This window comes from Corylus avellana, chromosome ca1 (genome assembly GCF_901000735.1).
Source record: "Corylus avellana chromosome ca1, CavTom2PMs-1.0".
In the NCBI taxonomy this organism is placed as follows: Eukaryota; Viridiplantae; Streptophyta; class Magnoliopsida; order Fagales; family Betulaceae; genus Corylus; species Corylus avellana.
Genome location: NC_081541.1, coordinates 49,124,123 through 49,137,248, shown reverse-complemented (window position 1 = coordinate 49,137,248; position 13,126 = coordinate 49,124,123). Strand labels below are relative to the sequence as shown.

The 13,126-nt window shown below is 35.1% G+C and overlaps 1 protein-coding gene across 5 annotated transcripts; it reads left to right on the top strand.

Moving 5' to 3' along the window:
* On the top strand, positions 1 to 11,367 carry LOC132168090 (ABC transporter I family member 6, chloroplastic). 5 transcript variants are annotated; one of them, XM_059579160.1, is made up of 8 exons: positions 1 to 394; positions 503 to 553; positions 2,037 to 2,258; positions 3,063 to 3,185; positions 4,369 to 4,545; positions 5,243 to 5,349; positions 9,475 to 9,531; positions 11,038 to 11,367. In XM_059579160.1, the coding sequence occupies exons 1-6, from the start codon at positions 77 to 79 to the stop codon at positions 5,327 to 5,329; spliced, it is 978 nt and encodes a 325-aa protein (XP_059435143.1). In that variant the 5' UTR covers positions 1 to 76; the 3' UTR covers positions 5,330 to 5,349; positions 9,475 to 9,531; positions 11,038 to 11,367. The 5 variants fall into 5 exon arrangements, with proteins under 5 accessions (XP_059435143.1, XP_059435146.1, XP_059435145.1 ...); XM_059579163.1 differs by having other exon boundaries at positions 9,475 to 9,536; XM_059579162.1 differs by having other exon boundaries at positions 9,457 to 9,531.
* The last annotated feature ends 1,759 nt before the right edge of the window (positions 11,368 to 13,126 follow it).

Genomic DNA, 13,126 nt, shown 5'->3' with positions numbered 1-13,126 from the left:
GTAAAACAAATCCAGAAAACGGAGTGTATTTGCCTCGACTCTCCCACAACACCGAGTCGTCTCCAACTTCTCTCCAATGGCTCTTCCCCTCCGTTGTTCCCACTACACTCCTCCATTAGCTTCTTCTTCCTCTTCTTCTTCTTCTTCATTTGTTAGATTCTCGCCCCCCAATTTCCTTCAATTTACGCTACCTGCCCTCCGCTCCCGCTCCAACCGCAGCTGGTCTCTCACGGCCGTGACGGCGTCACTCTCCGCCGTCGATTCTGTGGAAACTTCCGGTAGTCAATACGAGAATAAGAAGCTTCTGCTCGAAGTCAAAGACCTGACGGCGGTGATTGCAGAGTCCAGGCAACAAATTCTCAAAGGCGTTAACCTTTGCATCTATGAAGGAGAGGTCGGTTAATCCCCACCGTTGACCTTCTTCTTCGTCATTAGTTTTTGTAATTTTTTAATTTATCCTTTTTAACGAATTATTTGTTTATTTGTTGTGGTGTGTGAGTAGGTTCACGCGATTATGGGAAAGAATGGTTCTGGGAAGAGCACATTGGCAAAGGTAAGCATTTTAACTAAGCGTAAAACAACATGAACAACAAGCAGTTGTAAAATGTGGAAGATACAAGTAATCTAAACAAGTTTACTTAGAGAAATGATGAAGCTTCTGACTTTGATTTTACGTATTGCTCAATCCATTTTGCATTTAGAAGAGTATTGGGATTCTCTCCCGAATTATATCAAGGGAAAAAGAAAAAAAAAAATTACTAGTCTTAAGTTTTTTCCCGCTTTCATAATGCTGCTCAGTTTCTAATTTTTAAATAGGGTAAATCAAATTTAGTTTGGTTGTCATGTGATTTCAATTTAGTCTCTGGGATTTCAATTTCAACAATTAGGTCTTTAGGTTTTTCTATTGTTTCAAATGTGTCCCTCTGTCAATCTATCGTCCAAAAAATTAAGATTATGTAATGTCAGACCAATCAATTAATGTCACGAGGCTCTCATTTGATATATTATGTGACGCATGACACAATTACTTTAAATTACAAATATACTCTAAATAAAAAATTTAAAAAAAAAAAATTCTTTCTTTAGGATATATTTGTAATTTAAAGTGATTGTGCCATGTTGCCCATGTTGTGCCAAACAAGAGCTGAATGGCATTAATTAATTAGTTGGACACGGTGAGAAACGAGCTACATTTCTAAAATCAGGCACCAAGAGCTAAGAAGGGGGTCTGCTTTAGCTTAAGGATTTAATTGTCAAAATTGAAAACCTGGGGATTAAATTGAAATCGCAAGAAAACCTAGGGACTAAATTTGATTTTTCCGTTTTAAATAATAGTCTCTGGTTTTACTATTTTTTTATCATAAGTTTTCTTGAAATTTTTGGCTAATTTCTTAGCAGAATCCATGTGAAATGTCCATGGTATCCTAGAGGACTAAAATTGGGGATTAAGGGGGTTGTCCAACCATCCCTCGAGCTCTTTTTAAGCATGGCCTGACACCACCCCCCCTCTTCAAAAAGGAGGTTTTGGGGGTGGTCCGACCGCCCCCTTACCTTGGGGGTCATTGGGCCACCCCCTCATCTTGAGAGCAGTTGGACTGCCTTTTAAGAGTTTAGAACATGAACTCTGGGTAGTTATGCTTTGTACAAGTCTGAGGTTTACCCAACAGGGGTGGATACACGAAGTAGCTCTGCCTTGAAGGGTTTCCTTGTTATCAAAAGGAACTTTATGTAGTAAATTGTATTTTTCCCTTATATAAATATAGGTCAATATTAAATCGCTTATTTTCTCATTTTTTTCAATTAGTTTGATAGTTTTTCAGGAATTTCAAATAGTTCTGTCTATCAATTTCCTAACATATGTCATGTGACATTTCAATTATACCCCCCAAGGAAAAAGAAAATTACCATAAACCAAATCACTTGAAACTAAGCACTTTTTGGGTATTATACAAAGTCCTATCCCCAAATTATTAAACTGGTCTGCTTCCTTATTTCTTGATAACAAAAAAGTTTCAGTAACATCTTATATGCTGTAGGTTCTTGCAGGCCATCCAGATTATGAAGTGACGGGAGGGAGTGCTGTGTTCAAAGGGGAGAGCTTGCTGGACATGGAACCAGAGGAAAGGTCACTTGCTGGCCTCTTTATGAGCTTCCAGTCCCCCATCGAGATTCCAGGCGTGAACAATATTGACTTTCTGAATATGGCTTATAATGCTCAGAGAAGAAAACTTGGTCAGCCGGAGCTTGGACCAATTGAGGTTTAATACTATCAGCAAGTCCCTTCATATTTGTTTTATTATTGTAATTGTTATCTGAAATTCTAATATTCTATCCGCATTGCATGTCATTTAAGTTATATATGTCTCTATCATTCTACGACCTGGTTTATTACTCAGAAAATACTTATGGAAGAAGTCTTGAGAAGCAGATGGTAGTACTTAATCTTTAAATTGGAATTTATTGTATTTATTTGATGTGGCCAACGCCGATTAGTTGTTGATCATATATCCAACCTCAGATTAATTGGGATTAAGGCTTAGTTGAGTTGAGTTGAGTTGAATTATTACAACCATATTTTCTTCAAGACATTTTTAGTAGTTTAGTACTATATAAAATTTTTTAGTATTTTAACTGGAAGGAGATAATTATAATCTTGTTTGTGTGATAACTTAGACATGAGACAATAGCTGCACCATATGGCTATTATAGTTTGTTCTTTGTGGAATTTATTGGGATTCTCCTTGATTAAACCTCTTAAATCATAGAAAATATTAATTGGGCAGTGTCTTGCCTCCCTGTTATGTATAATGAGATTATCAACATTTCTAGAACATATTATGATTGTTTGGCTGACCAAATATGGATCTTATACATGTATATATTTGAGAAGGGGGATTTTCTTGATATACTAATGTTATTTTCCTTTACCTCTTTGTGAGTTGTTGAATTTATATGACCATATAAATTTACTATTTCCGATTAATTGATGGAACATTTTGTTCCAAGTAATCAGGTGATGGCTTCTGGCTTACTCAATTACTGACATTGTTTTGTCCTTCCAGTTCTATGCCTACATTTTTCCCAAACTTGAACTTGTGAAGATGAAGGCAGACTTTCTTAATAGAAATGTTAATGAAGGATTCAGTGGTGGTGAAAAGAAGAGGAATGAAATTTTACAACTTGCAGTAAGAATATAAATCTATTTATCTTCTCTCTTGTGTCATTTTAACTAGAATGTTACTTTTGACGATTAACTTCCCCATTGTATCTTTCATATAAGGTAGGGTTAGAATATTTGTTTTTTGATGGAAAGCAGAGAAAGAGAAACCATATGGTTTGTCCTTCTGCATGTGAGGCCTATTTTTGATAATCATACTTAGCTAATGCTGTCATGGATTTCTTCTTGTAATTTTGTATTTTCGTGATATAGTCAGGCAAAGATGACTTGATTAGATGGGTATTGGGATTTTTTTTCCTAAACATTTGAGCACTAAAATTATTGGGTCTCATTATGTATTAAGGGATGATATCTTACGATTTTAGTGAAGCTACCTTTTACTGCAATTGAAGTAATTTGAGGTTAAGGTGCTACATTAGAGTTAGAAAGGTTAAAATGATGTAGATGTGATAAATACAAATATATACTCATGCTGTTTACGGAAAATATGATGGGAAAGCTTAAATACACTGGATTCCTGCTGTAGGAATCATGTCGCTGGCCCTGGATTATTGGACTTGGGCATTCATTTATGAAGTGATATATTAGTTTGTGTTGCTTTGGGTGCACTTGGAAAAGTGTGGGTATTTTGATCCAAGAATGGCTGATTGCAGCTGGATGAGAAACTAGCCCTTGATTTGGATATAAAAGTTTTACTAGAGCTCTTCCTATGACATTACTAAAGTGAGTGGGTTCGTTTGGCAACAGTTTTTGTCCAAGTTTTCTCCTTTCTACCATAAAAACAAAATCATTAACAAACAACTCAAAACACAAAACCCTCATAGAATACTTAAACTACTTTCACCTTTATGTCAAATCAAAACACTTTCATAGAAAAGACATCTTCTAAAAAGTTTTGCCAAATGAACCCAGTAATTTTGGAGAACTTGCATACTGGACTTTCTCTTTCCAGTTGCTGAACTCAAATTTGTTTTTTGTTGGGGGGGGGTTTGGAGATTGAGGCAGTTAGATACTATCTGTAGTTGAGCTATTGTGCTGAAGTTAACAAGCATGAAGAGGAAAGATATACCAAATTTTGGTGCAGTTTGTCAATGATTTGAATTTTTTCTAACTTGCAAACACTTTTTTATATCTTCAGTTATATAAATTTACTCCATCTCCCTTGTAGTAATATGCCCTTTTGTATGCAGGTTCTGGGTGCGGATTTGGCCATCTTGGATGAAATTGATTCGGGACTGGATGTTGATGCACTTCGCGATGTAGCAGATGCAGTGAATAGGCTTTTGACTCCAAAGAATTCTTTATTGATGATTACTCATTATGAACGACTTTTGAATTTTATAAAGCCTGTACGTGTCCATGTTATGGTAAGTCATTTGAAGATCTTGAAGAACTACATAATATTGTCTCAGGTTTGGGGTTGGCTGGGAGGGAATGGGGTATTGGGAGGAGTGGATGCCTCTCCCTATCTTTTTGGAGAGAGAAAAAAAAATTTATAAAATTTTACATGGTCATTTTATACGAGTCTTTGATTTGCATGTATTTAAAATTTTATCAAGTTAGCATGAAATAGCATTGTTTGGTTAAGAAAATTTAGCAGAATTCATTCAAACTAACTATAGCCTAGATAATTCATAAAGGTTGGGATGGGCTGCCGAAACCCTCAAGTTGGCCTTGGTTGACCTCAACCTTGGCTCAACCATTCAAAGCAGCAGCTCTAGGTTTTGGTCTTCGCTATGGCTGAATAAGCAATGGTGAAATTCTAGAGGATATACTGTCTTCAAGTTCTATGAAAAGCAGAATGGAGTGTTTCCATCAGAATTGAAACATAAGGGTTTTCCATTACAATTCTAATATGATTTTGTGAACTCTAAATTATCTCAGCACTTCTTGCTTCAGATTATGCCCTAAACCTGATATTTTGATATGGATTAGAAATGAGATTTTAGTTCCTGTAGCAAGTCAATCCTAGTGCTATTGAAGCCGTTTTTAGTATACAGCTTATTGAAACTGTTTCTACAGACCCGTTTAATCACAGTTGTTATATGAATTCATGGGTTTTAGGAGGATGGGAAAATTGTGAAGACAGGAGACGTTTCAATAGCAAAACTTCTGGAGGATGAAGGGTATCAAGCAATTTCTGCAGCATAACTGCATGACAATTGATAGTGGTACTCTCTCTCTCTCTCTCTCTCTCTCTGCATAACTGCATGGCAATTGATATTGGTATTGTGTGTGTGTGTGTGTGTTTGCACGCGAATGTGTGTGTTCATTCTAAGTACCGCAACTATACTCCTATCAGCACCATTCAGTCAAATTTTGTGATGCCGTTTCTATTTGGGACCTTAGCAGTCCTGATTCATCTATCTTAAGGCTTCTAAATTTCCTCATTTCTTATGGTTCCATACTGAATTGCTTGCATAGTAAGCGATTTTAATTTCAAAATTATCATGACTGTGTTTTTCGAACTGACATCTTGAGCCTCACAACAAATACATCAATGGAATTATTTTTTAGATTAGGCTTTACAGGATCTTTGTGTTGAAAGGCAGTGGTGATTTATTTGGAACAGCTGAGGCCCAAGTTACAGTTGCAGGCCATCAATATTCCACACTTGGGGCTGGGTATCGTCAGATTATGCACCTACCTTGTGCCTCATCTAACACTAATTGTACACTTGATTTAGTGGCTCAGAGATTTTCTAAGTTAAAGGTTATTTGAAGCTTAATTGCAATGGTAGACGTGAGAATTTGATCTGCTGCTTTTAGTTTTAAAACCAGACAGAAGATTGGCATTTTGTCTGATTGTTGCAGTCTTACATTTTTAGTTTTAGTTGATATTTTGAGTGAATCCTGTATATTTGTTTGCCTATAAGTTGCATAGGTGGATTCTGTAATCATTATATATATATATTTTCCAAGGATTGGGTGGCCCCACTAATGTGAAACACTGTGTGATCCCATGTGGTGTCTTCCATGTCCGCCCCACCATAATATCTTCTTTTTTTGTTGTGCGTCATGGAGTTTCAACCATACAAAATTCTCCAAGGTTGGGAAGAGTCAAAAGTTATGGGGAGTGGCTTGCATTGATGAAAAGTAATGATTGCTTAGCTGGATTTGTTCTAAACAGTGTTCAGCCTGGTTGTGTTTTTAAAATGCTCTATGTAGAGGTATAACATCCCGGTTCCGTATTGGGAAGATGAGTAGCTCACATAAAATGGGTGGTTTGTAAAGATAGTCATGAGTGCTAAGTCCCACATTACCTAGTTATAAGGTGAAATTGGACTTTATAAGGAATTCTAGGGAAGCTCTAAATTGACTAGTTCTTTTGAGGTTATAGCACAGATGTGGCTAACACTTTTTCCTAGGTTGTTATAAATGGTATCAAAGCGACCTAGTAATACCAAGTCATGTGGTACTAGAGTACTGCATGACGTGGCCCTGACGAGGACGTCAAAAATTTAAGAAAGAGAATTTGTAACACCCGAGTCCCATATTAGGAAGAGATGAGTAACCCACATAGAGTGGGTAGTTTATAAGAGATAGTCATGAGTTCTAAGTCACACATTGCCTAATTACTAAGTGAAACTGAGCTTTATAATGAATACTAAGGAAGCTCCAAATTAATTTGTCATTTTGGGGTGATAGCGCAGATGTGACTAGTGCTTTTCCTTGGGTCGTTACAATCATTTTCGGGTTATACTACAGATGTGGTTAGCGCTTTTTTCTGAATCGTTACAAATGATATCAAAATCACCTAGTAACGCCAAGCCATGTGGTACTGCATAATACAACTCTGACAAGGACATCAAGAGTTTAAGTGGGGGAGTTTGTAACATCCTGGTCTCATATTTTAGAAGATAAGGAGTAGCTCACTTAGAGTGAGTGATTTATAAAGATAATCATGAGTGCTAAGTCCCACTTTGTCTAGTAATTAGGTGAAACTGGACTTTATAAGAAATTCTAGAGAAGCTCCAAATTGACTAGTCATTTTGGGGTTATAGCACAAATGTGGCTAGCGCTTTTTTTTTAGTTGTTACAGACAGGTTTCTGCTAACTATCACTGGATCACTTTTATCTACTTCAAACAATGGACGTCAGAACGTCCTTTTGACAGAAATCTGCCGTTAAGTAAAAAAACCTCTAAAAGCCATCTTTGTCACACCAAACATTTTGGGTGATGAACTAGATTTACAAGCAAAGTTTTGAATACCGAATAAGGCTAATTTTTAAAACCTAACATAATTTAAACCTTATTACTTTTTTTATATTTTCCGTGCCTTTGTGTTAATCACCCTCTTAGTGCAGATTTTTTACTCAATAAGATAGCAAGTTGGTGGTTATTTTCTGTATCAAACTGGTATAGAATAAATCTTAACGAATTTTTCTGCATTAGATTGGAATGGGAGAATATTTAGGCTCTCCATAATGCTTTATTTGTCTAGGCATATTCTGAAGGAACTAGAATAAAGAGGGAAACTAACATTGTTGCAACACACAATTATGTGGTTCACTCATGCATTATGTTTTGAGAAATTTGGTCTGAGATATATTTATCATCTACTTAAAGGATTTGGTTTCAGGAGCTAAGTAACAGCACACTAATGTGGTTTACTCTCTTATGTATAGGCTTGAGTATGTTTCTTGATACACTGATAAATTTAGGATATTTTGACTCCGTCATGGTGAAAGACATACATCTTTCTTCTTTGAAGTCGACAAACACTGCAACCCAGAAAAAAAAAAAAAAAAAAAAAAAAAGACAAATGAGTCTGTCTACTTCTTGCCTAGATGCTATGATTACTAATATATCTTTATCAGTTCAACAAATGAATTTTTCTTTTTCACATATTCTTTTAAGTCAAATTGTTTGACTGGCCTATTGTAGAAAAGATTATTGAAGGTTTCCTTCACGTACGACCATTCTTGAAGATTTATACTTGATATGGTGTAAAATTGGATGATGGCAAATACATGATTAAACCTTAGAAATCCTTTAGTCCACAACGAAAACTCTAGAATCCACCAGAAAATAGAAAAACTCTTGAAATAATTATCTGGATTAAACTAAAATCTAATTTTCATTTAACAGATTGAAAGCCAATTTAAATGCTCCATGAAACCTATTTTGCACGGGAAAACATTTGTAAACTACTCCTAATTAATATGCTATTATATAAGGATTTAAATTTTACCAGGAAACTCTAAGAACACCTAAATACGTAGAAATGGGAATCCTACGCTTACAATTTCCGAATGTTACAAAAATGTTAGTAAAAATTCTTCTAATGATGTTCTACATTAGTGCCCCTCCTCTTTTTTTCTTCTGTTGAAATCATTTTTTATTTCTCCCTACAACTTACACAGCTACACTGAGGGGCTCATATGCATGGACTCAAAGACTATAGGTAACATGTAATTCGATAGGGTACTATTTCTACATGTATGATGCTCTGTGAACAGAAGGGCAAATGACTATTTTATTATTTATAAAGAGCACAGAAAGTTTTTATTTTTCAATTCTGGCACAAGCACATGTACATATAGCATGAGATATTTGTGGATAGTCTTTACATTCAAATAGCATCTCCCAGCATTAGTTAAAGTGTAAACAATTCTAGGTTGAAGTACGATTTTGCTGCTAAGTTAGGAAAATGATGGATGGGTAACAGAGAATCTCCGAGTAACAGATGGTCTAGAATCATGGTAGGGGATAATAGACTATAGAAAATATTTCTACTTCATTAATCTATCCCCCTTTGAAAAGAGATTCTATTTGTGGGCTTTAAATTTGTTCTGCATACAAGCAACTCACTATAGTGTCTCTTCTCCCATTACCAAACGTTTAGCCCCATTATGATGGGGGAAATTGAGAAAAGAAACAGAAGCCTACACACACACACACACACACATACTCACTAAAGCTTATACATTATAATATGCATTTGGTTTCTTTTTGTCCATTACCAAACACTTTGTTCTGAATGTATGTTTTGTCTAAGCATCAGCTTTAGAAGCCCCAGGATGTTTGCTTCCATGCTTTTGTTGTATTGCAATCTTTGCTCATTTATATGAAGTTGAAATATTTTGAACTTGTATTTTGTTGGAAGTATTTCATGAAATTAGTCTGTGACTTGGTGAGTAGGAATTTGTGCTGCAAGTATGATCCTGGTGTTTACATCTGAATAAAATTTTCTGTGCATATCTTTAGTTTAATATACTCTTCTGCAAAGTGACATTTTTCTAGGTTTCTTTTGCTTAGATTGGAATCTTATATAGGTAAACTCTTCTGAGCAGTGTGGCAGATAACAGTCTGGATGTGAGGGATGTTGCCTATTGCAGAAACTGCCTCAGGTATGGTATGTTCACGCAGAAATGCTGAGTATACTCCAGTAAATTTTATTTTATTTTTTAATTTCTAGTTTCTCATAAGAAAATGGGTTCAGAAAAGGATAAAAAGTTTTAATGTCATTATTTGATAAAAGAAAGTCAGATATGGATATCGGTAGGCAAAACATAGTCTGATAAAAGGAAAACATCATAATGATGTCACCCACAAGCTTTTATTTTGAAATGGTGGACCTTCATCATTTATATCTCACTCAAAATGATCAGAGTCATCCCCAATGCTACACGACCTCATATTTTTCAGTTCTAAAAGAGTCTGAAATTTTCTGAACAGTACATATCTCTAGCTGGCTTAAAAAAACTTCACCAAGTTTCAACCCATCATTCAATAGCTTAAGTAATTATAATATGGAAAGTCAAATCTGGATAATGATAGGCAGAACATAGAAATTTTGTAGCAATGAAAGCAACATAATGATGCCACCCACAAGCATTTATTTTCAAATGGCGGACCAACATCTTCATCATTCATGTCTCACTCAAAATGTTCCAGAGTCGGCCCCAATCCAGCACAGACTTCATATCATAATATCTAGCATTACTCTTAAGCTAAACGTCTCTGTTTTGATTGGATCCCACAAGTTGGAGGAGTTTAAAATCCAGGTTGATTCACTTCAGTGTGACTGCCTCTGCATTGTTGGATGTGTCTTGTGACTTGCTGGGCTATCTGAAACTTATTGAGATTTAACAGTTTTGAGCATTATTACTCTGTTATTAAAAATTTGCTCAATTCCAAATCACGTGAGCTGTCATTAATCATTTACTAGACTAAGCGACGTTTCAGTATTTATATTTAGTCATTCGAAGAAGGCCTCTTTCATTAGTTATAACAGAAGAAAACATATATTCTCTCCTTTATTTGTGTAATGCTTATTCCTACAAAATAATGCATAAAATAGAAAACGATCTTAGAAGATAGAGTAATACTAGAAACCACATTTTCATCCGACGACTATTCCACCATGCTGATGTGGTAGTGCCAATTAGGCCTTGAATCAGTTGTTGTAAAAAATAAAATAAAATAAATAAAAAATAAAAAAAGCAAGAGACTAATTGGCCCTATCACGTCAACAAAATAAGATAATGGTGTGATAAAAGTATAGTTTCTAGCATTAGTTTAAAAGAGATAAAATGAAAATTTTTGATTAGTTAATAAAGCAAAATCTTTTTTTTTTTTTTTTTTTTTATCTGAACCCATGTTCATCTTTTTGGGCACGGCAAACTTATTTTGCCTTTTGGATTCAGCTTATAATCTGGTGGCCTTTTGGCCTTTTTCTGTGGATTGTGAATCTTTTTTTTTTTTTTTTTTTTTTGCACATAAGTATATAAACATTTAGGCATTTTTGGGGGCAATCAGACAGAAGAGGTTGCCTTTTTCAATATCTTCGACTATTTTTTTTGACAGAAGTTGCATTGTTATTCCCAAGACTTAACTTATTTCCATTCTTGCAGATTTTGCAGCATCTTTCAGAGGAGACAAGTGCAGAATATCAGAGACTGTTTTATCTGAAATCCGGGCAACATAATGTTTATAGATTTGTGAGAGACTATCATCAGCCATACTTCATGATGTTTATGTATCGAGTATATCCCAGTTTTCGATGTCTTCAGGCTTGTCTCCCAAGGCCTTGTTGCAGAGTAAGATATTTTTATGTAAAAAAATTTTGATGATATCTTCTAGTCTAGTTCGTTTAAATTTATATGTGTACAATGTGGATTTTGCATTATTTAATCGTCATTCTTGCTCTGGGAAACAACTTACAATTTAAATGGTTTCTTGCCTGATCTGGAATTTCTGATTATTGCTTGCTAACTTTTGTGAAATAGAGATGAATATTTTATGGTAAATATTACATTTTACTAGTGTATACGTTATTATTTGATTTAATAAGTTATACAATCGACATACAATTTGATGATGTGACAGTGAAAATGTATTATTGGATTAACACTTGTTAAAAAAATAAAAATAAAAAAATTACTGAGTATTACTGGCACATCATTCAATTGTATCACAGTTGTATAATAGTCATTATTAAATAACATTAGTCATTGTAAAAAATTTAAATGATGTGACACTATATATACCATTAGATGAAACAATATAAAATCTTGACCATAGAATGGAGACCGCTAACCGCCTACCCTTATATATAATAATATAAATATAAATATTTTATCTTTAAAATATAACATCAAAATGACGTCGTTTTGGAGGAAAACAAACACTTAATCACTCAGCCTGATTTATATATATTAGGGTTTTATTATATTCTCTCAGTCTCAGACTCTCTCTCACAACTCAAGTCTCACATGGCCACGTCCCTCTCTCTCGTCTCTCTCGACGCCATCCCTCTCTCTCGGACTCCCTATATCTCCTCTCTCTCATCGCCTCTGTCTCTTCTCTCTCTCGTTGTCTCTCTCTGCCTCATAGGCTGAATGGCTGATGATCTCGATCAGGTGAATTTTTGTCCATTTATTTTTTAGTTTTAGAGTTGTTTGCTTGTAGTTGTTGAAAAAGTAAGGGAAAAACTTACAAATTATTGCAATTATTTTTGCATCTTCTTGATTTAAACAAATTGTTAATTGTTATTTTCATTTTTTTGTTGATCTTCTTTTTGTTAGTTGTTATATTCATCTTGTATTTTACCACTTAAAGTACCTAAAAAAGCCTAAAAGCCTATATAAAAAAGCGGTTATAAAACCACCGGTTATTGATTTTAGTAACCGCTAATCGCCGATTATAAAATAACTTTTAACCGCCTAAGCAGAGCAGTTGTGGTTATTAAAATTTAATAACCGCTTTGGGCGGTTGCGGTTAGCAATTTTAGCCAATAACTACTAATTGAAACTGCTTGTACAGCCCTAACATATGGTACTTGACATATAGCTAAATATCAGTTTAATACTTCCATTACCATTCTGTCAACCAAACTAATAGACTGCAATAGCGAAACCACCCTTTTTTGGCCATAGGGGGGCCGAACCACCTCCAAGGGCCTTATAAGTAGTTTAGCTACCTCCTTACGGGCTGTAAGTGGTGGCCAAAACTACCTCTATGGCAGTTCGTTAGTTTGAACAACTAAATGGTGACAGGGTATTAAATTGGTATGTGTTATTGAGTTGCAGGTGATGTTGAATATACCATTAAATGAAAAAATATAAAATATTAGCCATAAAATGGAGAGTATCCTTATAAAATATTAATCCACTTTTGTATGTAAGGATTGATTAATATTTTCGTATGGGAAACATGTTATTGGATCGCAGTCTTGCAGACGAAGCTGAATGTTGAAGTGAACTGGGAAGCCTGATGCTTTAGCTATAAATGTCTATGTTTGGGTCAGATGGGCTAGCCCAACGAAAGGTTTTCAATGCTTGGGCCTGGTGTTTAGACCCATAGTTCGTGCTGTGTCACTTGTTTTGGCCCAATCAGACTTCCAGCAAGACCTAGCTTCAGTGAAACTTGGCTCGGCCTGGGCTCTGAGCATATATATTTGGTAATTTTTATTTAGCATATATATACTTTAAAAATCTTGGG

Bases quoted from the DNA above. Each gene is read 5' to 3' on its own strand.
- LOC132168090 (XM_059579160.1), top strand. From the start codon at position 77: ATGGCTCTTCCCCTCCGTTGTTCCCACTACACTCCTCCATTAGCTTCT. The intron at 395-502 runs GTCGGTTAATCC...GTGTGTGAGTAG, and splicing joins TTTGCATCTATGAAGGAGAG to GTTCACGCGATTATGGGAAA. The intron at 4,546-5,242 runs GTAAGTCATTTG...CATGGGTTTTAG, and splicing joins CTGTACGTGTCCATGTTATG to GAGGATGGGAAAATTGTGAA.